Source organism: Drosophila navojoa, chromosome 2, assembly GCF_054131105.1.
Source record: "Drosophila navojoa isolate 15081-1374.11 chromosome 2, UAZ_NAV_1.0, whole genome shotgun sequence".
Lineage (NCBI taxonomy): Eukaryota > Metazoa > Arthropoda > Insecta > Diptera > Drosophilidae > Drosophila > Drosophila navojoa.
Window position 1 is genome coordinate 26,706,936 of NC_142890.1, and position 26,156 is coordinate 26,733,091.

General features: G+C 37.9%; 5 protein-coding genes across 17 annotated transcripts in view; 3 read left to right on the plus strand and 2 right to left on the minus strand.

Annotated features, from left to right (window-relative positions):
• The first annotated feature begins 581 nt into the window (after positions 1 to 581).
• On the plus strand, positions 582 to 6,448 carry LOC108653911 (putative fatty acyl-CoA reductase CG5065). The gene is made up of 6 exons (XM_018104847.3): positions 582 to 680; positions 2,165 to 2,407; positions 4,820 to 5,214; positions 5,273 to 5,382; positions 5,452 to 5,908; positions 5,972 to 6,448. The coding sequence occupies exons 2-6, from the start codon at positions 2,186 to 2,188 to the stop codon at positions 6,387 to 6,389; spliced, it is 1,602 nt and encodes a 533-aa protein (XP_017960336.1). The 5' UTR covers positions 582 to 680; positions 2,165 to 2,185; the 3' UTR covers positions 6,390 to 6,448.
• An 893-nt stretch (positions 6,449 to 7,341) lies between these two features.
• On the plus strand, positions 7,342 to 11,207 carry Spn88Ea (Serpin 88Ea). Of its 2 annotated transcripts, none has more exons than XM_089259823.1 (3): positions 7,342 to 7,491; positions 9,706 to 10,674; positions 10,737 to 11,207. In XM_089259823.1, the coding sequence occupies exons 2-3, from the start codon at positions 9,709 to 9,711 to the stop codon at positions 11,028 to 11,030; spliced, it is 1,260 nt and encodes a 419-aa protein (XP_089115949.1). In that variant the 5' UTR covers positions 7,342 to 7,491; positions 9,706 to 9,708; the 3' UTR covers positions 11,031 to 11,207. The 2 variants fall into 2 exon arrangements, with proteins under 2 accessions (XP_089115949.1, XP_089115953.1); XM_089259827.1 differs by having other exon boundaries at positions 7,399 to 7,485.
• A 181-nt stretch (positions 11,208 to 11,388) lies between these two features.
• Positions 11,389 to 18,301, minus strand: LOC108653920 (uncharacterized). 5 transcript variants are annotated; one of them, XM_018104858.3, is made up of 7 exons: positions 18,228 to 18,300; positions 15,248 to 15,522; positions 14,885 to 15,184; positions 14,673 to 14,813; positions 13,078 to 13,626; positions 12,321 to 12,503; positions 11,389 to 12,081 (listed from the first exon to the last, which is right to left on the minus strand). In XM_018104858.3, the coding sequence occupies exons 2-7, from the start codon at positions 15,422 to 15,424 to the stop codon at positions 11,893 to 11,895; spliced, it is 1,539 nt and encodes a 512-aa protein (XP_017960347.1). In that variant the 5' UTR covers positions 15,425 to 15,522; positions 18,228 to 18,300; the 3' UTR covers positions 11,389 to 11,892. The 5 variants fall into 5 exon arrangements, with proteins under 5 accessions (XP_017960347.1, XP_089115931.1, XP_089115940.1 ...); XM_089259805.1 differs by having other exon boundaries at positions 18,220 to 18,238; XM_089259814.1 differs by lacking the exon at positions 18,228 to 18,300 and adding an exon at positions 18,021 to 18,039.
• A 306-nt stretch (positions 18,302 to 18,607) lies between these two features.
• On the minus strand, positions 18,608 to 20,090 carry Kdsr (3-ketodihydrosphingosine reductase). Its single transcript, XM_030383674.2, has 3 exons — positions 19,830 to 20,090; positions 19,167 to 19,735; positions 18,608 to 19,109 (listed from the first exon to the last, which is right to left on the minus strand). Exons 1-3 carry the CDS (start codon positions 20,044 to 20,046, stop codon positions 18,864 to 18,866), a joined length of 1,032 nt encoding a protein of 343 aa, XP_030239534.1. The 5' UTR covers positions 20,047 to 20,090; the 3' UTR covers positions 18,608 to 18,863.
• Positions 20,091 to 20,407: 317 nt separating this feature from the next.
• Positions 20,408 to 26,156, plus strand: part of LOC108653932 (uncharacterized) — a 36,260-nt gene continuing 30,511 nt past the window's right edge. The window contains exons 1-2 of one of the 8 annotated variants that reach the window (XM_089259772.1): positions 20,408 to 20,568; positions 21,214 to 21,643. In XM_089259772.1, the coding sequence (XP_089115898.1) occupies positions 21,587 to 21,643 (57 nt within the window). In that variant the 5' untranslated portion in view covers positions 20,408 to 20,568; positions 21,214 to 21,586. Of the gene's footprint in view, positions 21,015 to 21,213; positions 21,644 to 26,156 lie in introns of those variants that run through there. The other 7 variants (XM_089259774.1, XM_089259767.1, XM_089259770.1 and 4 more) reach the window with 7 other exon arrangements.

Genomic DNA, 26,156 nt, shown 5'->3' on the forward strand with positions numbered 1-26,156 from the left:
CGTGAATTGAATGACGTGCACTTTTAGGGTCGCATCAAGCTCCACTCGATGCGGTTCGACTCGAAGCGACTTGACTCGCTGGCCTTGACTGCAGCTGAGGCCTGTCCTTTTTCTGGGATTTTTTTTCATTTTCTTTCGGTTTTGGTTTTGGTTTTTGTTTTGTCTTAATTTTGCCAACTGGCTTGACACAATCCGCTGCCCTTGCACTCATGTAGACATTCTTAATTGGCTCTTGATTGTATTTTATTGCAACAAAAGTAAATGCACTGCAATTAATGGTAGAGAGCTTCTCGATGCGTGAGTGAGTGAGCCAGGCTTTAAAATGCATTTGGGACTACCCGGAACGTTGTCGTCCACTGCAAGCAATACCAGTGCATTTTAATAGAGAATACATATAGGTAAACAAACACACATACACACAAACACACTCTCACACAAACACACACACCTGCTGTTGAACACGTATGCGCGAGCCGCAAATCATGTCTGCCCGTCGTGTGTGCGTGTGTGTGAGTGAGGTGACGCCGCGTCGTTGAATTTCCTTTACGACGAGTATAACTTCAAGCCAATTGCCCGCTTTGAATTCAGTCGCTGCTGAGTATTCAACTGATTCAATTCAAATAATTTTCTGAAGCAGCCAACGGACAAATAAAGTAAAACACGACAAGATTTTTTTAAAAGTGAGTTTCAGTTGCAGTTTCGGTTTCGGTTTCGGTTTTAGTTGCGGATTCTACAGCAGTTTGTAAATTGTTAAAGAAAACATCATGTCAAGAGCTTCTATATTTGTTAGGCGTGCGCTAATTAAGCGTTAAGTGCTCAATGATTTCAGTCCTTAAGGCAAGCCCGCGTGTGCAGCTACTGTGAACTATGCCATTGTGAACCAGCCCACTTATGTTTAGCTAAACAATTTACAAAACTTATGCGACAAAAAAACAAACCCAAAAACAATTGCAAGACAAATAAAAAATATTCACAGTGAAAAAAATAACTAAAAAAAAATTTGAAAAAAAATAAACAAAAAAAAAAAACTGTACAAGTGTCTTAATTTGCGTGTCCGACTGTCGTCTGTTTAAATTTGTGAATATTACGTGAAAATCCATTTGTATTGTTGATCTAGCCAAAGCCAGTGGCGTGAGAAGCTTGTTGTGCGTGTGTGTGCTAGTGTGTGCACGTGTGTGTGTGTGCTCATTTGCTGAAAAATCTGCAAAATACCAGACAAGCAGCCACTAATATTAACGGCAAATATTGCAATAGTCGATGCATATCGCCCAATCAGGCTGCAGGCAATCAAGTTTGTGTTCGAAGTCTTTTGTTTGGCTAGGAAGCAACTGCACGAGCTTGCAGCAGCATTTGCTATTGCATCAACCAATTAACGAGTTGTTGGCCAGTGTGTAAGCGGCTATTGTAATAACGCTTAAACAAGCAGCTCAAATTCCATGTACTCAAATCGAGCGGGGGCCCTGGCCAACATGACGTATGAGTTACAAAGATACTTAATCTTTTACTTTTAAGTGTGGCCATAAAATGGAGTAAGGAGAGAAAGAGGAATACAATTATAATAGCCATTAAATTACCGTAGACTAGTTGGATTTATAGTCGCATTAAATTATGAGAACTTGATGAGCCTAGTTTAATTGTATATAACTTACTTTCTTTCAAAGTAAACCCAAATACCTTAATTCACTGACTCACAAAATATGGTGAAAAAAATAAAAAATAATCATAATAAAAAAATCATAATTTAATATAATAAATGAAAAGCAAACAAATGAGGCGCTGTGTTAACACAGGTCTTTAAACCTAACGCCGCTTATTCAGCCTCATAAGCGTACAACAATTTGGTGGCTTTTGCTGTGGTTGCGGCTGTTACTGGGAAACAAAAGAGTAAACAGATTCCAAAATCCCTTCACGCCAATTACGCCCAGTTGCATGACTTGTTTTTGTTGTTGTTTTGCTGCTGGTGCTGCAGTGGCTTGGATATTTCGTAAAAGCTGACATTGAAATAGAATATTTACCGAGTAACTGGGCTAAACAAACAAACACTCAAACAAGTGAGCCTCATTTCAGATCTTAATTTGCAGTAGCAGCAGCAGCCATAGCAACAAAAACAAGAACTGACAGCCCATCTAGAGCTAGAATCTAACTGAATATTTGTCTCTTGCAGCACACAGAGCTCGGCAGCAGCATGGAGTTAATGAATAATGCCGCCGATTCTGGCGTCTCTGAAATCGCAAATTATTATGCCGGCAAAACGATATTGATAACAGGTGCAACTGGTTTCATGGGCAAAGTTCTGGTCGAGAAGCTGTTGCGTAGCTGCTCAGATCTGAGTGCCATCTATCTACTGATACGCACCAAGAAGGGCGTGGAACCGACTGTGCGCAAGGAACAATACTTCAAATGTGTCGTAAGTCCAATTCCAGTCAATGCAATCATTCATTCAGTCATTGTTCAATGGCAGCCAAGAGCGGCCTGCCAATCCACCAGCCACATCCACATAATGCAATGATTTCCATTTATATGCCGTTGCCCTCTGGTATTCTCACGACTGCGGTTTTAAGTTAAACACATTTGAAAGTTAATACAGTCGTGGCTTGAATAATAGCCACACATACAATTGCATGCGAGTAGAATGTGAGAGGGAGTAGAATGCCGCTTTTAGAAATTAATTTCATTTTTTATTTTCCTCCATAAGTTAATATAATTCAAGTGCAGTTGAATGGCTAAATTAATCATGTAAGCATCAATTTATTTATTTATATTTTTTATTAAATGCTTGACTTGACTCTAGTTGCAAACGAGACTGAATCATATATTCACCGCATAAGTATTAGACATGTAACATATACGAATGTCGTAATACAAAAATTTATTTTTATAATGTTATTTTATTTGTTATAGTTTTAAAATCTTAAATACAAAAATGTAGTGGCTTACCTTAAAAATAGTATTTAAAATTTATTTTACAAAATCCAGTTTTTCTCCCTTATAAGTATTATAAGTATTTTTTGTTATTATAGTAGAAGAGCGAAAAAATATTTAAATGTGTTCATAGATAAATTTCGTATTTTGTTTATACTGTCATGGCATAAGAATTAGGCATGCATTTAAGTGAACTAGCATAGCCGCATACGATTTGTTTTTCGATTATTAGTTTATTATTAATACAAGAAATGAAATCATAAAAGTTATTGTATTTATTTTAATATTATTTAGTTTTAATTTTAAGTTATTTCACTCTTTGCTATAACTACAGATTTTTGTGAACAATAATTTAAGAGTTTAGGCTAAGAAAATAGGTCTTTTCTGCTAAGATATTTATTTAAATACATGACATATGGCATATGCGATAACATAATCATTTGGGGAATTGTATTTATTTAATATTATAAACATGCTGCTGAATTCGCTGCATTTACAAGTTCAGTTCGTTGGCTTTATACAGTCATGGCATATATAATAGGCACACCTTATGCAGTCAACACGCATTTTGAAAACAAATTATTACAAACATTTTATTATCAAAGTAATGTAATTTTCAGTTTAAGTATTAAATGAAATTGGAAATTTTACTTTTTATTATCAAATTATTAGGTAAAATTATATAAATTAATATCTAAAAACTGTAATTAAATTGTACTTACTTGAATTATTTAAGGTTTTTTTAGTCGGGCTTTTGTGCATAATTTATATTCATATTAAATATCACCTCATCATGTATTACAAAAGTGTATTTAATATTTATTTGTTTACTTTCAACAATAAGTAAATAGGGAATTGATGAAGGTAGCTAAGTATATATTGGCATATCGGTCTGTCTGTTTGTCCATTCGTCTGTTTGTCTCTCCAGCTGATGACTCTGTCTATGAATAGCTTTGTATTTATTTAGTGTAGATATTATTATTATTTAATTTCTACATTTACATTTTACGTATTTAAGTATATGTAATTATAAATTATTTGATGTATTATTTAATATTAATTATTCTATTAAATTAGATATTCATTTTTGTTAATCTAAAATCAATAAAAGTTCTCTAACCTTTTGTGGTTTACTGGCTTCGCATTACTTCCATGTGTGTCTGATATATCACGAATGAGTAATTTTAATTCTTATGTAATCGTTTTCCGCTATAATACAATAGATGCTCTAACACGTAATTATAATTAGCACATTTAATTAGCTGTAATCGAGGTATTTAACGTTGGGTTATTCCCAAGAACCATGACGACTGACTGACCGCCAAAAGAATGCGAGACTTGGTTGAAAATATGTCCAACTGACATGGCCTAAACAAATAGTTTAACCAAGTTTGAGCACTTAAGACATAAAGTCAAGGTCAGTTCATACATTTTTCGTTCTATTGCGATAGTTGGGCAATCACAAGTTGCCCTTCATTTGAAGAAATGGTAATACTTAAATTTCAAATTACCAGAATTATAGCAAAAGTCAAATAGGCAAGCGAGTGCAAGACATTAAATTGTAAGCCAAGACTAGCACACACTTACACATAAACACACCTAGACATTTATAAGTCAAGGTAGCCAATATCGGTGTCGAAAAAATCCAAAATTACAATGACTATTCATTTCTGTCACTGCGCGCACACAGACATGGTCCATTAGGCGAATCTAAGCAGCTGCTCCACGTAACCCACCAGCTCTTAGCCAACTTCAGTTACACACAACAACAACAACAACAACAACAACAACAACAACTGCATACATACACACAGTAGCTTAGCGCATTTGAAGTAATTGTGTCTTTTAATTAATGACCCACCGTTGTTTAACTGTTTAACTGTTAATATTTTTGCAGATTTTCAGCAAGCTGTTGGAGAAGAATCCCGACATCGTTAATAAAGTGCGCGTGGTAAAGGGCGATGTGCTGGAGCCGGACCTTGGCCTGGACGCCAATGACATCAACACACTTGCGTCCAATGTGGAGATTGTGTTCCACTGTGCGGCCAATGTGCGCTTCGATCAGCCGCTGCGCCCGATGGTCAACATGAATGTGCTGGGCGTGCTGAAGGTGCTGCAACTGGCCGAAAAGATGGCCAACCTGCAAGCACTGGTCCATGTCTCCACGTCGTATTGCCAGTGCAACGAGAGCGTGCTGGAGGAGCGTGCCTATCCGGCGCCACAGAATCCGTTCGACATCATCCACATGGTCGAGACAATGGACGATGCGGGCCTAGCGGAAATAACTCCAAAGTATATATATGATTCATTGCTCAGCGTGCTTTGAGCCGACTCACGTTTCCATTTGCAGATTGCTCAACGGATTGCCCAACACGTATGCTTACAGCAAGGCATTGTCGGAAGATCTAATTTGCAGATATAACAAAAAGCTACCTGTAATCATCACACGGCCTTCCATTGGTATGTAGGTCCAGCAAACTGGTTTCGGGCCCACTTCTTGGCTGTGGCTAACACCCCCTTTTCTTGCAGTAACGGCGGCCATACACGAGCCCATGCCTGGATGGATTGAGGGCGTGAATGGGCCAACCGGTCTGATGATTGGCGCCGCACGCGGCGTCATTCGTTCTATGCACTGCAATCCAGATTTCGCATCGACGGTAATTCCCGTCGACAAGGCCATCAACGGCATGATACTCTGCGGCTACAAGCGCGGAAAGGCGACTGCCGACTCGAAGGTCAAGAGCCAACAGAACCAAGTGGAGTTCTGCAATCTGTGCATCTCCAGCAAGGCCCTGATGTCCTGGGGCGAGAGCATTGAGACCGGTCGGAAGTTTTTCTACGAAACTCCGCTCAGCTTTGCGCTCTGGTATCCGGGCGGTTCCATCAAGCGAAACTATTACCATCATCTATTTTGCGTCATCTTCTTCCACTATCTGCCTGCCTATTTCATAGACTTTTGGCTGCTACTCTTCGGCCAGAAGCCCTTGTAAGTGACATCTGCTCTGCTCGCTCTGCGCATTCAACTAACGTGAACATTCTCTCGTTTCAGCTTGGTTAACGTTCAGCGTAAAATCTCCACCGGACTGAAGCTGCTGCAGTACTACACAACAAAAGACTGGGACTTTAGAAATGATAAATTTCAAGAGATGAGCCACACGCTAAACGCCACGGACCAGGAGCTCTTCGACACGTCGGTTAGCCAGGTCAACTGGGAGACTTACATCAGCAACTATATACGGGGCATGCGCACCTACATTCTGGGCGAGAGTGACGCCACGTTGCCCTATGCCAAAATAGTTCTACGTCGCCTTTATATACTCGACTGGGTCAGCAAGATTTTACTCTTCTCGCTCACATTTTGGTTCTTGTGGACTCATTTGGATGGATTTGTGGAGAAAAGCGATGCGTTCATACGAGCATCGCTCTACAGCATTTATAGCGAACGTAATGCCACAGTACTTACATAATTACACTGTTATTATATTATTAAAAGTATTGAATAAAACCCATTGACTTGCAAATACAATTGCTGACACTTTGATTAGAAATGCAAACATTTTCTTAGCGATCGGTAGAGCATGTCTAAAGAAAACTGCGGAGCAGCTTGGGAATGCCCTTTGTATTTTATAAAAAGACGAGGAAAGGGGAGCAGCACAGAAGACTACAAAAGACGACTTTTTTAATTGATTCAAGGACTGGAATAAACGGCACAAGTGTATAATATTATTTAGAATTACTTTAAGAGGGAGCAAAACCAACTATTTAAACGTCCTTCACATAGTCATCTTGCTAGCCTTGATCAATTCGATATCGGTCAAGTTGTCAAGTTGTCAATTTGCATAAGGATATTGCGGACTACCAAGGTGATCAACACCTGCTCTAACTGGTCGCCCTCACAGTCATCTCGAATTTAATTATATTGGATTTGATGCAGATTTTTAAATAAATAAATACTCGCAAAATCGTGATATTAACGTAAACATGCACAATGTTTGCATTTAGTTCAGTATTTAAGAATACTATACTTTAATGTAAAGTTACATATAAATATTTAAATAAACATATAACCTAGAAACTGTTTTATTCCAGTATCTCTAAGTTTTACTTTAAACACAGGTAGTTTAAATAATGCGCCAAACACAAAAATACTAAAAGCGAAATATTTCATATCGATTGTGCTTAGTCTTCTTTGCTCACCTCGATGAAGTGGCGATAGTTCCAATTTTTAAAAATTCTAGTGTTCTATCGGCAAATATGATGTCAAAAAAAAAAGAAAAAAATATGAGTCATAAATTTTGTATCTCTGCTTTAGCTGCCGTTTTTACACTAACCTGGTTAGTGGATTTGATAACAAATATATCGCTCTTTCGAATATTTACCAAATCTACCACTTGTGTATCGATTAATTTTATCGAATGTAACTATCATATGGCTCGTCATATCGGGATATAATTTGAGCCGCGCTCATCATCAAGCTCAGTGCAAATGCTTAAGGCGTTTAAGTAAGTCGTGTATTTTGTGAGTGCGCATAAAGTAAATAAAGCCTATCAGCCAAAAAAAAAGGTAAAAGTCAATCGTACGTTATTTTTATCTCAAATGCGACCGGTTTCTTTTAAATCTAGAGCCTCTTTACATATGAATATTAAACGTTTCTCATAATTGGTATTAACAATTGTACAATCTCTGGAGAATTATGTGCCGTCAATCAATCTGGTTTGCTCCACTATATAAGTGATTTCAAAATTATTTGTATTATTTTGTTGTTGTTGTTATTGTCACACGCAAACACAATTTGCTATTGTTATAGAGAAATTAATGTGAAGTTGAACTACATTTTTCCTTTCTTGTATTATAAAAGCCGCCCTGGTAGTAAACGTACATACATTCGTACCCAAATGAATATTATATGTACATATGTATGTATACACGTCAGAGTTTGGTTTTACCCTCGGGGTTCAAGATAATGAAATTCAAATATGTATAGAATAACCTTATCTCTGAAAATTCTAACTTATTGTATAAGCTGCTCTCAATAGTTTACAGTTATTTCTTGAGAAAATCACTTAATATAAATTATATTTGTTACTGCTTCTCCATTGACAACAATTGTCAGGTAAACATTATGCATTGTCACGTTCAATACTTTGCGTCAACTTCAATTGGAAATTCCCTGCAAACTAGTTGTTATTGTTGTTGTTTTTTTCGCCAGTGTGCGGGCAGCGCAGGCGTAAGTGGAGGCTATGCCTGTGTTGGTAAACTGCGCGCAAAAGCCAAACAGAGCAATGGAGAGGGAGAGAGAGATAAAACAAAACCAATTACAAAATCGCCAATACAGGGTCAAAGAAGAGCGCGTAAGCGTTGAAATGCTAACAATTTATGAATCACGTATACATATACATATTTTCAAAAGTGCACACAACTGTGTGGACTTAAACTGGTTTTTGAAAATGTTAATTTTCTGTTTTTATTTGGGTTTTTTTTCTTTTTTTTTGTTTTTCATTGCGTCGGCAAATCACGCAACTATGACGTCGCGCAGTCAGCTGCGATCGCATGGCGAAAAGACAAAGTCGTTCTCTTTTTTATGCTCTGCCGAGTGCAACAACAGCAAAGACAATAACAACAAAAGCCGTTGTTGTTGCGAATTCGGTTGCAGACCAACTTTCACTTTCCGGCCGTCAGCTTGAGAGCGGGATGTTGCAATTGGCTGAAAGTGCGATTTAGATAAATTGGCTGTCGCTGCTGTGGGGAGCATCTCAGTGGATGAATCAGCCAGCTTGAAGGGTTTTTTTTTAATAACCTGAAATCTTACGAGGCATGAATTTGCCGGCATTTAGCTGTTTGCATAAATTAAGGCGCCTTTAAAGCCAAACGATCTTTGTACGTGACGAATGCTAAACGGCATTATCGAGGCACGTTTTTCCCATGATCATGTCAGCTGTCACTGACTTGCCAGCCATTTGATCTGCTTTGTCAACATTCGAAATGCCATTAAGTTGCAGCAGTGCCATGAAATTAACAAGGAAAACGATTTAATTTGTGGGCTTAGCCTTGGAAAGGAACAAAAATGAAAATGACAGAAAAAAAACCCAAAATGCAAAGTAATAACTGCATATGTCATCACTTTAGATGGAAATGGTTTTGTTGGATTGAAACTTAAACTGAATTGAAGTATCAGAATAGAAAGATTAATAAAGTTATTTCTCAAGCTTGATTAAACAAGATATGGAAAGAATACATGCATAGAAGCAAAATTATAATTGTTTATCATGCTCCTGGCATCAAGTTTATATTACATTCTAGGCAAATAAAAATAATATGCTATCATTCCTTCAATTTAATAGAAACCCTTTATAAATTTGCTTTCATGGAAAGTACATTATATAAATTATTGAGAAACTCATACCGAAAAACTGATAAGGTTATTTTTAAAACTAAAAAATCTATAGGTAATAAAACAAAATTGTTATTCTGCTGTATATTAAAAAAATGATTCTAGTGTACATCCCTTAGTCATCAAGTTGATATTATATTTTAATCATTTTAATCAGCTGATGCTATAATTTATAAAAGAAGTCTATAGGTAGTAAAAGAATAAATTATATTTCAAATAAAATAATGTTTCTAGTGTCATTGTACCTCCTTCACGGCATTATAGACATTCCTATCAATTAATAATGCCAGCAAATAATACCCGGCAAGGCCATGGTATTGAATTCCACTCACGTAGTATTTGACAAGGCGAAGGTTGCTAATCCCAAACTCTCTCAAATTGTATATCTACAGAGAATGAAGGTGTTTTTATCGCTGATGATGCTGGTGCTGCCAGCGTTGCTTAACGCTGAATTGTGTGGCACCCCAACTGATAGCAGCATGTCGTCACTGCGCTCCGATTTGTATCGGGGCCAGCAGGAGTTCTCGGTGGCCATGCTGGATGCCATACGGAAGGCGACGCCCAACGAGAATGTGTTCTTCTCACCCTACAGCACCTACCACGCCCTGTTATTGGCGTATTTCGGTGCTACCGGCGAGTCGGAGAAGGAGCTGGCCAATGTGCTGCGCCTGAACTGGGCGCCCAACAAGGAGGCGGTGCGCAGTGCCTATCGCACTGAGAAGAAATTGCGTGAGGTGCGCACAAAGCAGATGCCACTGGAGTTCGCTTCCGCTGATCGTCTGTACTTTGACGAACACATCAAGCTGGCCGATTGTCTGGATTCGCGTTTGCACGATGAAATTGTTCAGCTGAACATTAAGGACAATGTGGAGGAGACGCGTCAGCAGATCAACTCTTGGATTGCCAACGTCACACACGATCAGATCAAGGACATGATTGCCTCTGGCGATATCGATTCCCAAACTCAACTGGTCCTGGCCAATGCTGCCTATTTCAAGGGCCAGTGGTCCAGCCGCTTCAATGCGGACAAGACCCAACAAATGCCCTTCTATACATCCAGCGAGAAGTATTCTTTTGTGCCCATGATGAAGCAGAAGGGAAACTTCCTGCTGCATCCGGATGAGCGCCTAGGCGCCCATGTTCTCCAGCTGCCGTACAAGACATCGATGAAGGAGGACGATGAGAATTCTGATATATCTATGGTCATCATATTGCCTGCCTTCAACAATGATGCACTTGAACAGGTGCTGTCCAAGCTGAATGCCGACACGTTAGACGCGTCGCTTAGGGAAGCTTCGATGCGCGAAATCGAGGTGTCGCTGCCCAAATTTGAGTTCGAGCAGCGTCTGGAGCTCTTGCCGGTAAGCGGGGAGACCCAATGTCATATCTCCTGCAACTATCTAAAGCTTTTAACTCTCCTTAGATCCTGGGTCAACTGGGCGTCAAGCAGATATTCGGCTCTACCGCCAGTTTCAACGACTTCAGCACCGAGCAGCAGCTCTCGTTTGGCGACGCCAAGCACATGGCCAAAATCAAGGTCGATGAGGAGGGCAGTACAGCGGCGGCGGCTACAGTCTTGGTCAGCTTCCGATCGGCCCGGCCAGTGGAGCCAACCAAATTCGAGTGTAATCATCCGTTCGTCTTCCTGATCTACGATCACAAGTCGAGCGCTGTTTTGTTCACGGGCATCTATCGAGATCCCAAGACAATGAAGTGAATTTCCACGCCCAACCATTTAAGGCTCGTGTCAACTATGCCAGTGCAAAAGTAAGCATGTGTGTGTATTCGACTCTTGTTATCTTATAACCCCTAACCAAATTTCGTCTCGAATAAGCACAAGTACCTTAAAAGCGTTTAATTGTATTTGTAAAATAAATTATATGAACAAACCTTATATTTCGTTTTTTTAATCTTTTCTGTAAGTATTTTGATTTAAGGTCTTCAAATCACTTTCATTAAACTCTTTCCAAGGGGATGTAACAGGTCGGACCTTTGCAGATCTTGTTAATAACAGCCCTTGAACATTTTAAGCAAGGAAGCTCATCGTTCCCCCATACAAATTAAAAGGCTTCAAATTAACATTCACTTTGCTCTTTTACTATTTTCTTTATCAAGATTTCGTAAAATCTATAAACACATTTTTTTTTTTTAGTTTTTTTTTAAGTAAACATTGCTACATAAATTAGGAATTTAAATGAGCTAATTAAGAGGAGCTTAGGCAACATAGTTAACAAGCACGCGTATGTACAACAAGGAAAACTTTAATACTTAAATCAATGAAATTATTAATTGGTTAAAGATCTAGTACAAAATATGTATATACTTTTTTTCTTCGTTTTTTTTTTCTTTTTTTTTGGCAACTAAATTTGTTTGTCATGGCTAAAGCGAAAAGCACTGAAGGCACTTTGGGTTAGCTAGAGGCGCTCTCTCGCTATAAAGTGCATCAATTTACAAAAAAATGAACAGAAATACTAGTAGATAGTGCCTGTTGCTCCTCGAAAACTACAATTTAAATTCATATATCCTCTTGTTACGGGAAGTGGGGGAGTCCTCAACAAACAACAGGCTAATATCGATGATTAGTTGGTAACTAGATCATCTGGCGGCATGAGCACCGCATAAATCGCAAAGCCAATGAATACAATGCCGCCCACAATGGTGACAGTGCGCACCGAGATTTTGGAGGCCACCAGGCGACCACCAATCACAGCCAAACCAGTGCAAATGCAATGGCCAATAATGCCGCCAACAATCACGCCATAGACGTCCTGCAAGAAGACAAGAAAGGTTGATTAGAGAAAACAGAAACAGAAATGGAACAAGTTGGAAGTGGAACAGGAGCACTTGCAAATGAAGCAACGAGTCTTGACAATGAAATTCATGCATTTGAAATGGGAAAATTGGAGCACTGGAAGTTGGAATAGTAAAGTAGAACTAATTAGTAATGTAAGTGATGAATTTGATATTGGATGAATCCAGGAATTCTATTATGTAATTGGAAACCCACCTTGCTGGCAGCCAGAATGATAGTTGTCAATTGCGAACGATCGCCCCATTCGGCAAGAAAGGTCATCGTGAAGGCCTGGGCAAAGATGCGCATAGTAAAGTAGGTGGCGCCTCGGCGTTGCACCTTGGTACGGCGTCCGCTCTCCGCGTCATGCACCAGCGCAGTATTAACATCACGATCCAGCTGCAAGTCGAAAAGGTAGAGCTCAATGTTAAAATGTTGATCAATTCACTTTTTGGTGGATGAGACGTATGTGTGCAAAGGATAAACAAAGGGGGAAATAACGTCAAAACGAACTTGCACAATTAAATATAGAAAAATTTGAATAGAAAAAGAATAACAAATATTTATCTCAGAGAGAAAAAATATTACAAACGATCACTTCGAAACTAAACGGAAAAGGAACAACACATGCATTATATATTTGTATCTGAGTGTGCGTGTGTGTGAGTGTATGTGCTGGAACGTTTTGGCAATGACATAACCTAGTTGCAACAATGTATGAAATTATATGAAAATGAAACAAAGTATCGAATGACAAATACCGTAAATCACTAGCAAGATGGCATGTGTTATTCAATTATAAATAATGTGCAATTAAATAAAACGCTCAATGAGTATGTGTGTAGATGTGTATGGGTGTGTGTTGGTGTATTATTTTGTTTTGGGATTTTTCTTTTGTTGCTGATTGTTTTGAAAAAGCAGGTGAAACGTAGATGAAACAACAGCTGTATAACATTGTTGCTCGATCTCTAACCCGTGCTTTGAGCGCGCCCTCCTCGTTGTCAATGCTATACATGCTTTCTTGTCCAGCTAGTGGAGCACGTGGCTCGGCCGCCTCCAGTTCCGAATCGGGGTTAACGGTCGCATTGGGGTTGTTGTTGCTACGGGGATAATCACAATGGGTTTGTTCGGTCTGGTTCGATGAGGCAATGGATGCCGAGTGCGTGGGACTATTATGGAACGTGGTCATCTTCAGTTGTTCGACAACGCGTCCTCCATCTTTGAGCAGCACCTCGGTGTTGTGATAGTCCACATCGTTGCCAGTCTTATCACAGCTCGTTTGCTTATCACTAGTTGAGTTATTGGTGGTATTGTTATTGTTGTTGTTGTTGTTGTTGCTGGTATTGGTGGGCTTGCGCTGACGATGCTGCATCTCAGAGCTGTTGACCGAACTCGACTTGGGCAACAGGCTCGCCTTGCGTCCATGGATCAGCGGCTGTTCGCTGGCATCCTCCTTGTCCGAATTGCTATTCTTACGCTTCGCTTCCGACTCCTCATACTTGCGAGTCGCCATGCGCATTAGCTAGGAGTTTTTGTTGTTGTTTGTTTTTATTGTTCGTTGTTGTTCATTTCGAGATAATAATTCGGGATTTTAACACAGGTAGGTTTATGGAAATATTTTTTTTATGTGGAGTTTTGAAAGAAAGAATAATTAAATTTTACATTAGCTTTGTAGACAAATCACAAATTAATTTGTTTTCTGGTCTTTGCTGTTAAGCGGTTTATTTTGAAACTTGAAAATTGGTTAATTGTCTGTTCATTTTGTATTTTCAATCTTCTTTACACTGCGACGTGCAATTAGTCATATAGGCGAATGTGTGTGCTTAGGAGCATATTTCATATAAAAATAATAAGTCGATATATATGTATACAATATATATTTGTATGTACGAAAAATCAACTGAAAATTGCATGTGAATGAAATTGATTAATGGCAAATAATCGTTTCATCCTGATGACACACCCAACATTTTGTTGCAATGCCAGTGAGTGTTTCATTTGCGCCAACAGCTTGACACAACTTGATTTAAGACTCGTTGTTAGATTGGGGTTTTTTCAAATTCGAAATGATTAGTAAATTATTATGATTGGGTCGCGCAATTAGCATGCAATTTAGCTATAATTATACAGTACGAAAGAGGAGAGTTTCGCATTCAATTATTTTTTATATCTTCGAAATGTTTGTTTGTTTGTTTTGTGACACATAGAGGCTAAATGAGTTACGACTATAAACGTGTTCACTAACATAACTAAAGCTTTTTACATGGCAAACGAGCAAATGAAGTGATCGCCTCGTCTTCTTCTTATTGTTGTTGTTATTGTTATTGCTATTTATTCGAAAATAAGTATATTAATAAAAAGATATACTGCCGATCATTAGGTACAACCAATAAAGCGTAGCTATTTACAATAAGCACAATAAGTACAACTAAAATCAATTGTTAACAAAGCGTTGGTGTTCAAAAAGTAAATAAAAAATTTGTGGTTTTGCGTTTACGAACTATTGTTACAGCTACAGTAATATTTAGTTAATATTGCTATAAAATCTAATTATCTGTCTTGACTTACCTCATCCTCACGCTTGCGCAAATCACTTTGCACCTCCTCGAGCTCCTCTTGGGCATCAGTCGGCTTCATTTTGTAACCATCATACAACATTTTTAGACCAAATATTAAAAATAATGCAGTAGATATATAATACGTGTAAATCTGTCGAAAGATAAGTATGTTAGCTAGATACATGCATGTCATTCCAGATAAGGCCACTGAGATATATCTACCTTAGGAATAAAGTTTGCTGCCATGCCAAATACGCATGAGAGAACCGTCATGAGAGCCAATGCGGTTATAGCACCGAGGAAGACAATCAAACGGGGATGGCGCATTGCCATTATGGCAGCAATAAAGAAAGTCTTATCACCTAGCTCTGTTAATAATATAACAGAGATCGATGCGGTAAACGCATCGATAAAACTGCCCTTGATTTTCTTCTCCCTTTCCGGTTCAATATCCAATTGTTTTTCCAGTATTCCATTTGATTCCGTACCTAATTTAATTATCGCTTGATCATCTTCAACATTCTGTGCCAAAATTACAAATTGATTAGAAACTACATATTTCGAAGTAAGTTCAAGTTCATTTACCTGCTGATTGTCGGCAAGTATGGCATTTTCATCGCCATCTGGGTTCGACTCGGCCGCACATATGGTCGAGAATGTAAGCACCACCATCAAGGCCATTGCCATGTGCCATTTGGCGGATCGCTTTAGATATACATTGTGCCTGGTCGTTTGCCAGAAATATGATTGATTTTGTGACATCTTTGGGCAAGTGTGTCAGCGAGTAGTCGACTGTGTCTTCTACTCCAGCTGCAAGCAAAGCTATTTGTGTGTTCCACGTATCCGTTTCGTCCGGCTGGCTGCAAAGTAATGAATTGGATTTGCTTGAAACAAGAGTCAACCAAATAATTAATCAGTGAACAAGTGTTCTCGCCGCACTATTTGTGTATGCCAAATATACATACAAACGATATCAGCGACAAGTCTGCGTTGTATTAACAAATCTGGCAGAGCACAAACTACCAAATCAGCTCGCACACAACTGGGCTGTCTAGATAAGCGCACACAGTCTGCGTCAAAAGGAGCTGATATGGTCAGCCCAAGGTAGTTCAGAAAAGCCAAATATAAAGGTAATACAACATTGTTTTCTCACGAAAAACGACATACATATATATATATTCGTACACTTGCCATAAATTTATTGTATAATGGCCACGACGACGTCAGTAGCGACTGACGAAACTATTGATTAGATAAAAACAAGTGCCAGGAATTGGCAAACGTTTGTCCACACGAAACGTGTTTACTCTAAGGAACATAATCCAACACTGTTATGTTTATGTTAAACATCGACAGAAAGCGAAACTTATTAGCTTACTGGTAACATAAATAACAGTATTTATTGGTTGACTAACGTTTCTATAGAGTAATTTCGATTTGAATATTTAGTAGCTAGATTATAGCAATACATACTTTGCTACACGCCCAACATAAATGAATCTTAATGTTTATAAATACAGCAAGAGCTATACTATTTTATTAATATTATACAACAAAATATTTAACAGACATTTTGACTGATATTCTCAAACCATATCGGTGTTTCTTAATGTTATTATATGAGCTCATAGGTAAAAAAAAGACGCCAACCATATTTCTTCATATTATATTACCCTACTTTCTTATAGAGTATAGCAAGCCACTTAGATCCCATACGTGACCAACTGCTGACATGCGAAAATTTAAAGATTTGTATACTATATAGACACATGTATACACATATGTACAAATGAGTGTGTATTCTATATTTAGCATTCAGCATTTAATGAACAAGCATTTTCTTTGCATAGACTCGGGCGTAATGCCCTTTAATATGATAACCAGAGTTTGCTTAATGTCGGGAATTTAGTCATATTTACATAGTATTAATAATTAGAAAGAGATTTATATAGAAGTTTGTGTAAATAATAAGTGCACTAATTGCCTTTAATATTACTATCTCTTTAGACATTCGTTTGCTTATATTATATTATTTTGTATAATATATACATATGTACATATATTATTCAAACAAAAATTATATTATTACTTTCATTGCATTCATTGATTCGTTTTAGTTATTCATATTTTTACATTAGTAGTTTGAAGTTCTGAGCTGTTTTTTTTATCAGTTATGTTTATTGTTAAAAAAAGAACCCAATTACTCATAAGAGAGTTGTTTTCTATAGTGCACTTTGCTAAGAGTTCTTTACATTCGCTTTGAGTAAATCATTTTGCTTGCTACAGTCATTCGCCCACACTTTATCTCTGCTTTCAGACACAAATTCATAAATATTTGCTTTTGAAATGATGATAAAAATAAGCATGTGTGCATATGTTTGAATAATATATAATTAATTTATAGTCAAGAACGCAATTAAAGCTTTTGCAGCTAAAACTACGTAGCACATTCGTTACGTGGGTCACATAAATGACCGCTGTAGCTGAGGACGCAGTTTGCTTTTGTTGTTGTTGATGACGTTACGACACACGTAAAGTGCAAAACGTCGTAAAGTGATAAGCGAAACGGCCAATCAACGACATCTTGAAGCATTCTGTCTTTCTTTTAATTAATTGTATATTTATATCTAATTACAGTACGTATACAGCTGGACAAGAAGTCGTATTACGTACGTACATATGTATATAATTGTTTTTGCAAAAGTGACAGGGAGAACAATAATAAATGAAAGGCAACTGAGCAGCGAACGACCGACAATCAATTGACCGTTTCATTGTGTTGAGTAGTCAGTCGTTAATACCCTGTAGCCGTGATAATATGTAGTATGCATATGAAGCACGAATAACTCATTCACTTTATACATATATAACTTTGAAAAAGTAACAAATTGATTCACATAGTTGACTATCAAACAGGGTATTTTATAGTCACGATCACACTTTGTCCACTCATACCAACCGTTTATTTATACAATTTTTTAAATGAGTATTAATTGCGGCACCAACAACATAAACAATTTTTCGAAATTATTTTAATTTATTTGTATATATTTCCACTTGTTGGCATTGATTTTCATTTACATCGTTATTAACAAGTTTAAAAAGTTATAAATATCTATATGTATCTATCTTCCACTTGTCTTATTTATTCCGCACAAACAACGGCATAAACGGTGCTGCGATGTTGGCTATTATTCAGCTGAAGATGGCTGTTTGCGTGGCAACATATTAGCGTTATGAGTCCATTGTATTATATTGATAATCTGAACATATGTATTAGATCTTGTATTTAGTATACATGGATTTATAATTTATAATTAATTTATTGCAAGTAATTAGTTCTTTAAACAGTTCTAACTTTTTAACACCACTTGTGGCATCACTAGCACTGAGCGCTGACGATAGCAAAATTTTGTTGCGTGTTTTGCAATATAACTACGTAAATTTCAAGTGCACGCACTTGTTATCACACAAGTTTTCATATTACTTAAAATATACATATTAATTATTTTCTATAATTAAATTTACACGTTTTTGCACTAATCAATACAAAACACCTCCTTACATCGCCAGAACTCTTATTTTTAGTGATGATAGTAAGACGATAGTCAAATCGATCGAAAAGTGCGCAACGTGCTGAAAAAACGCAAAATTGCTCGACTTTGACGCATTTGGAGAAAAAAAAGGCGCGTCTATTTAAAAAAAGATAAGCTAGCTATAAATGTGTCACAGGTGACTTATATAAGATATAGTAATTAAACATTATTTCTGCCTTTTTATATGTATACATATTTTAAAGATATTGTGTCACTGTGGAAGCAGTACATTCGAGTGCTAGAGCAAATTGCTTACTTACATATATGCATATCTTATCTTATCGTAAGGCTTCCGGATTTTCATGTCAAATTAAGCTAATTTCTAAAAGGGTTAGCAATACAAAAAGTATGTTGATATAGTATGTATATTTCGCATAAATAAAATGGGAATCAAACCAAGTAGTTGGTTTGTTTATTCTTAAGAAACCAACATAAATACGTTAATAAGCTGTATAAAATAACAATTAAATGGAAATGGAATACGAGCAATATGAATTTGGTTTTAGGCTTTAGGAGATATATGTTAAGGACAGAAGGCATTTGCATTTGTACTGCTTAGCATGGAATATAAGACACAGCTCGTCAATAGGTTCTTCCTCTGGTTGTTACTGAGTTTCGTCTTTTGCATTATTCGCTTCCTTATTATCTATTTTCTTAGTAGCATCCTCATTGGCGCATTTGCGTATAATGCTGTTGAAGTACTTGTGCAGGCCATAGCCGAAAAGACGCACAGGTCCAATGACTAAGGCGTGCAGCAGATTCGTGAAGAAACCATCCCAAGGCAACAAGCCGCCGGCCAGCATGGTAATCAACCAACTCTCAACCCCCACCGTGGATATAAAGTTGCCTCTCTGTGGAAGATCCGACAGTTAATTCCAAATAAATTATGTGTATTAGTTTCATCTTACCAGTGCATCCTTGAGTATGGCTTTGGCCATAACCTCCGGCTCCAAAAGTCCGCCACCACCGGAAATGATTTTTGTTTCGCGTGGCTTTGACTTCTCCTCTTCCTCAAATCCCGGCGTATTCGTGTCGCAGGGCAAAGCCAATGTAACTGAGACGCCATAGACGCGCGACTCCATTGCGATTGTCTCCGCCATGGCGCGCAGCGCGTATTTGCTGGCAGAGTAAGGTCCATAACCGTAGATTCCAAACATGGCTGCCTGCGAGGAGGTTAGTACAATGATGCCATCGCCAGCTTTCTTCATCTTGGGCAGCACATAGCGTGTGCAATTGTAGCTGCCAAAGAAGTTCACGTTCATCAGTTTGTGCACATCCGCCACAGCCACCTCCTCGAACACCCCGCATATTGCCATGCCGGCGCAATTGATCAGCGCATAAATGTCACCCGTGCTCTCCTCCAGCTCGCTTAGTACGCTGGCCACTTTCTCATAGTCGCCCCCAATGTCCAAGCTCCGATATTGGAATTTTTGATCCGGTCGCTGGCGCACTACCTCCAATAAAGCCACAGCACCACCTGTGGATACATGCAGTGGGAGAAACAGAGAGAGAGAGAGAGAGTCGTTAAACAGGGAAATTTTTACAGCTTGTATTTCTGGTTTTGCACATACTCAACGGTTTCTCGTCGCGGGCGATGACTGTGACACTGGCTCCTTTCATAGCGCACTCGACGGCCAAGCAGAGGCCGATGCCCTTGGAGCCGCCGGTGATTACCACGTGACGGCCCACAATGCTCTTTGGCCGCTTGCCCATGACAAATATTATTATCAGAATGTGTATTAATACCGCTATGCCCACACAAAAAACAACTTCCCAGTTCAACTCCATAGTTTGTTGTGCCGCTGATATAAAAAATAACCGATGTATTAGTAATAACTATGTATCGATAGTTTCTGCAATATGATAGTCAGCTGTTTCGGTTGCACGTAAGCGCGAATTGATTAGCGTTGCCAGACAGTTAAAAGTAATGCTCGAATTTTAGATGCAATTATTGAGTTCATAAAATGGAAATAAATTTTTCATAAATAAGGAATATCAAATGTTTACTGAATATATTTATTATTGCAAAACGTGCATGGTACGCCTCTGGCTGTGTAACATATGTTTATTTTAATAGTGGTATGCAGCTGTCCAGTGAGCGGTACACAACAGCTGCCCGAAAGACAGTGCCCCCGGTTGCGTTGCTGCACAACTTCCAAGCGCTGCGTCAACTCCAACGCCGACGCTTTGGCTTCAATTGGGTGGCTTGGCGGCGTTCTGTTACTGTCATTCGTATACAGCCGACGGCACTTTGCTGCACACTTTCCGCTCAGTCGTGTACGTAACGTCGTCGAGTTGCAAACGTTAGCGGTAAAACGAAGAAATTTTTATTTGGCCCACTAGAAGCAGCAGCAGCAGCAGCGACAGCAACGTTGCATTGAAAGCAAAAAATGTGTGTTCAGTGTTAAGTAAATTTTTGCAGTGGCAACTGAAGTAAACGGCAAATGTTGCGCTTCACTGCCCACTAACGGCGAATTAGTGCAGCAGAAACAAATAATTCAAAAAAAGAAGAAAAAAAAAAAAAAAAAATTAAAACAAGCGGCAAAAGAAGAGTATTGCATAGCACACGGCTGTCACGAAAAATAGATATCGATTTGTTGGTTGACGGATTGAGGAGGGGAAGAGGTCTTTATAGCTATTTCTGTGTGTGAAATACAAAATTTAATATCGAATAGCGAAAGTTGGCCGGAAAGGCAACTATACACACATGCGAACTTTGTAAATTATACATTAATTGGCTCAATTGTGTGACGTTTGTAAGTGTGTCTCAATGTGTGCGCCTAGGCGTATAAAAATATGGTGTTTGTGTGCGTGCATGTGAGTGCTTGTGTGCGACTGTTTGCGTGTGTATGAGATCATCATTATAACGGCACTTGCTGTCGCCTGCTGGTATGCAATACTTCTTCTCACGTTCTCTCCGCTTACACTTTTCCCGTTTTCTTCTCCCTCCCACAGCTGCGGGCCATAAGACACTCAAAAAAGAAAGACAGCAAATACAACCGAAAACTTGACAAACACAAACACACTTTCTTCGCAACGCATTTAATAGGTGCGTGTGCGTATAGAGAGTGAGGAAAAGCGATAGAGAGAGAGAGAGTGAGTGAGTGTGTGACAAAGTGAGAGAGAGAAAGATTGCGAGTGAGCGAGCGAGTGTTACGCGTGTGTTATTCTGTGTATGTATTAGTTGCGGTTGTTGCGCCTCTAAAAGTTGACAACGCGAACAATTCACATAAATATTAATATAAATTATTAAAACAAGTAAACGCGCGCGTGTTTATTTAATTTGTATTTTGATCATTGGGTTCGACAACAATAAAAGCATTTCCCTATGATTGGCTCATTCTGGAATCTGTGCAGAGCGTGCCCATCAATGCCGGTTGACAAGGTACATACATATATCCTTAAATACATAAATATATATATGGATAATAATACAGCATAGTCTCCCCAGACTTGTATATGAAAATATTACTGATATTGAATTGTAACTTTTATGTTTTTTATTTAATTAATTGGTTGTTTCAATAATTGAGACTAGGTATGCTATACTGTATTTCTTGTTAATTAATTTCTGTGGTCACTTACAATAAAGAATACTTTGTTTTTATGTTGAGTAATGTTTAATATACAATATATTAAAATAGCTTTCATATTTGAGTAATCGACGGTTGTATGCGGACAGGGTCTAAAACTGAGAATGTAAAATATGTCAGTCATTATACTTGAAATATTGTTCATGAAGATGAGCTGCATAAAATGCTAAGAAACTAATCTGTCATGCCTAAATTGCTTTATATTTTAAGCCATTTCTCTATCTCCATGTTGCAGTTGATAACTATAAGTTAAGAAATAACTATCTGTCGGCTCCTAAATTGCAGTTTCTTAACCCACTTACATAGAGCGACTGCTTTTATTTATTTATATTGCGGATTTCTGTGCAAGTCGCTTGATTTATGTGAGACAGATTTTTATTGCATACCCACAGGCGCGACGAAGGATGACGAAGGGTGCACTCGAAGATGAGGGGTGCAGACCAAATGGGGGTGACTGAATTGAATTTATAGCTGCTCGAGAGGGTGTTGCACTGCTGAGGGATTATATCATGGGATTATTTTTGATTTAATGAAATTGCGGTCAAGAAATATTCTGAGTTACTGTCAAATTAAATCAGATAATGATATATTAAAGAGTATAATATTTAAATTAATAATGAAAGTAAATTAATAAGATATCTATTTATAAATTGAATTTCCGTGAAATATCCGACAATTTTGGGATTTTGAAAGCAATGAGATTGTATATTTGACTTTTTCTAACTGCTAAAGCTGCAGTCGAGTGAACACAAAGCGACACAAATTTCCATTTTTATGTATCATATATAATTTTACCAGCTCTCAGTGGCAATTCTTGGGAGTGTCGTGAAACGAAGTTGGGTGTAAGCAAACATGCAATGCAAAAGTGAAATATGGAATGAAAGAAATAATAAAAAATTCGGCTTGGCATAGAATAAATTAATGTACATTACGCTCAACACCAGACGCGTCAGCATTGGGACAGACAGACGGGACGGAAAATAACGAGAAAAAAAATCAATAGCCATGTGGTGTAGTCTATGTGGCCTGAAGGAAGTGTACCACGACGAGGCACCGTTAGCTAGCGGACCGGCCGGGCAGAGCCAACCGGCGACAAGGCAGCGAACACAAGCACAAGAATACAAGCACGAAACACAAGAACGTCGCCTGGCTTTCCAGTTATGGTTTCGCAAAGGGGCAGGTAAGGGTTGAGTGGGGTGCGCTTTGCAGAACAGCTGATTCATCAAATTACGAGCACTGAAAAGTTAGCAATGCCTTCTTTTTGCTGGCACTTCCTGCTACAGCTGTTGGAAAGAGGAAGAGCGAGAGCGAGAGAGAAGCGCGCGCGCATGCTCTTCAGCCAAAAGTGTAGAGCGCTCTCTCTATCGCTGCAAAGAGAGCGACGGAGAGGACTTTGTGTTCTACCGGCTTTTGATATCTTCAGTTGTTGTTGCTGTTTTGGGTATATGACGTGCAAAGGCAGATTGTCTTGCGGTATTACATCAGCGCAGCGCAGTCAAAACTTTTATTGCACCACCGTCCACCTCCAGCGGCACTTTAATGGTAACAACAACGAGAACAGAAACAAGGACTACGACAGCGTGCTTAGCTCTGCGTGGGGCGGCATAGCGGCTGGTCCTATCGATTCAGTTGCCTCACAATTTTGTTATTGTACTTAGTCACACTTGAGGCAAAGTCAGCTGGCGACGCCCAGTCCAAATGCATTGCTATTGTTGCACTTATCTAATGGCCCACACACAGTTACACACACACACAGTGTGCCAGCACTTGTTGTTATTGTTGGCAGCACGTGTCCTTTGTCCTGCGATGTGTGTGCCGTGCACACTATCAGACCACCTCATCAATATGCAAACTGACCATTGTTCTAAGCAGGGTATCTTAATCCGAGTTTTGATTTCCAGCGAAAATGCTTCAGAGCATTTACCACACGTGTGGTACTTAGAAGAAAAAACCCAGTTGCTGAAAACATATTAAATGTCAGCTTGATTAAGTTGCTTAGCTTAGCTAACTGTGAAAATAAATGTTTGGAGGTTCCTATTTTTAACAAGTTCCGACTCATTCGATCTATATGTGCTTGAAGTATAAGCTGGAAGTTTAATTTACTTAAAGTAATAACCATTTAAGTCTTCGTATTTAAGGTTTTCCCTCTGAATATTTAGTTCAGTTTAATGCAAAATTTACTCCGCTTATGACCTAGCATTTGGGTTTCTTTCGCTTGAAGCACTTGTTTTTTACGCTTCACTGATTAGTTCCGAATAACGTTTTCACACATTAATTGAAATCTTTGCATTTGAACAGACCATTCTATGCACAATTCCGTTGTGCATTGAATGCGCGTCGAATCAAGTTGCTTGCATTGTCATTGACCACAGCAATTTTCAAACCTCCCCTGCTCTCCCTTCTCTAATCTCCATAACCAAAAGAGGACCAAGCCAACCCAAAGCAAATTCACAAGAGCCATAGACAATAACGAGTAAGTGAAACGCAGAAGTTTTTCTAGAATTCTATGGGGCCAATCTCCATGGCGCAGGGCACAGCACTGCGTCGAGTGTGAAACTTTTCTAATTATATGTGGTCCAGTTCCTACTATTCCGAAAGGATCCGAAGGGTACTCAAACATGTCAGCTTACAGAGTCTAGAAAGTGATATTAGAATTTGAATATTATATGAGAGAGAGGATCTTGAATAATTCAATATAAATACAAACTGGCAAAACGTTATTCAATTACGGCGGTTCTCTTAACTTAATTGTAGGTTAAGTTGAATATTTTATTCTAAAATATTTGAAAATTGGCAATAAAATATTTTCTTTAGATTAGTATTTCATTTTAAATTAATTTGTATCTATTTTAGGTTAATTATTTTCTTTGCTAAAACTGAAAAAGCCAGTAATCTTAAATGAAAAAATTAAAAAAGGGTTCCTAATACTTTAAAGTCATAAAAAATGTGAAAATGCTGCTTAATTAACATTTAAATAATTTTGAATAATTTATAAGCAAATTGCACTATTTTTCATTCCATATGTTGTTCTATAGGACATTTTATTTTCACTTGCAAACATTACCGAATAATCTATGCCGTGTGCATTTTTTGGGTGATTCGGTAGAATTATAACTAAAACATTTTTTTTTTTATATTTCTTATTGCTTGCACGGGTGGGTTGCATGCCAACTGACTTTTTACTATTGGGTAGACAATTTTACACACTCACGGAGGGCATTACGAATTGCTCTGGAATGTGGGCTATACTGCCTAAAGAAGTTCATAATTATGCCATAAAATCGTATATAAGTCTGTATATAATACGAATACTCTATGTAAATATATCTTATGGTAAATAAAAGAACAATAATTGAGGCTTAAGTAAACATTTAAATATAATTAAATTTTGCTCAATGAGACAATCTAATATATGTATATTTAGTTAACTCTGAGAACTTGCTTTTCGTAGGGTATTCACTTATTCAAAGCCTATAGATAATTCCGTTTCTTGTTTTGAGCACAATGGTTTTTCGTTTCTGCCATTTAAATATTTGCATATTTTGCGCACAAATCTGGCAATCGCATGCAGACCGCATATAACATTTTTGCCATATTGAAGAGTTTTTTGTTTATTTTTTCCTTTTATTTATTTTGTTTCTGCATTTGTCGCGTTTCAAATGTATTTTTACGTAAAATTTTCATTCGTTGCCTTAACGAGTCTTTAATATTCAATTAAATGTTTTCTTTTTACGATCGCAATCAGTGATAAAATTGTTTGGCATGTAATAAAAGCGAAATTTAGTGAAGTGAGATGGAAGAGAGAAAAACAATATTTTTATATAATGGTCTTGAGGCAGTGTTAATGTTGATTTGTTGAACAGTAACGCAAAAGAATGTTATATTTTTTTAGAAGTTAGAATTCACACAAAATTTAGTTTGACCTATTTAGTAAAGAAATGCCTAAATTGAAAAACAAATTAAATATACACAACTAATGTAACCATTACGCAGTCTTTTTTTACTTCTCATATCTGGGCACGATTAATCCTTGACTTTGAGTCATTTATAGTACCGCTTTAAACTATTTAAATTAGAGATTAGCGATGGACAGCTGTTTAGCTTCATGACTAGCGATTGGCGTGCGAATCAAAGCCATTAGTTTTATTGATTTTTGTGCCAGTCATTAAAACCCACACGAATTGCCAGTGAGTTTTTGCGCAAGGCACGAAATGCCAGTCAAAACTTTAACAACAACAACACATATGCACGAGTATATGAATGCCTGAAAAAACATATAGTAAAATCAGGTGCTTAGAACTACTC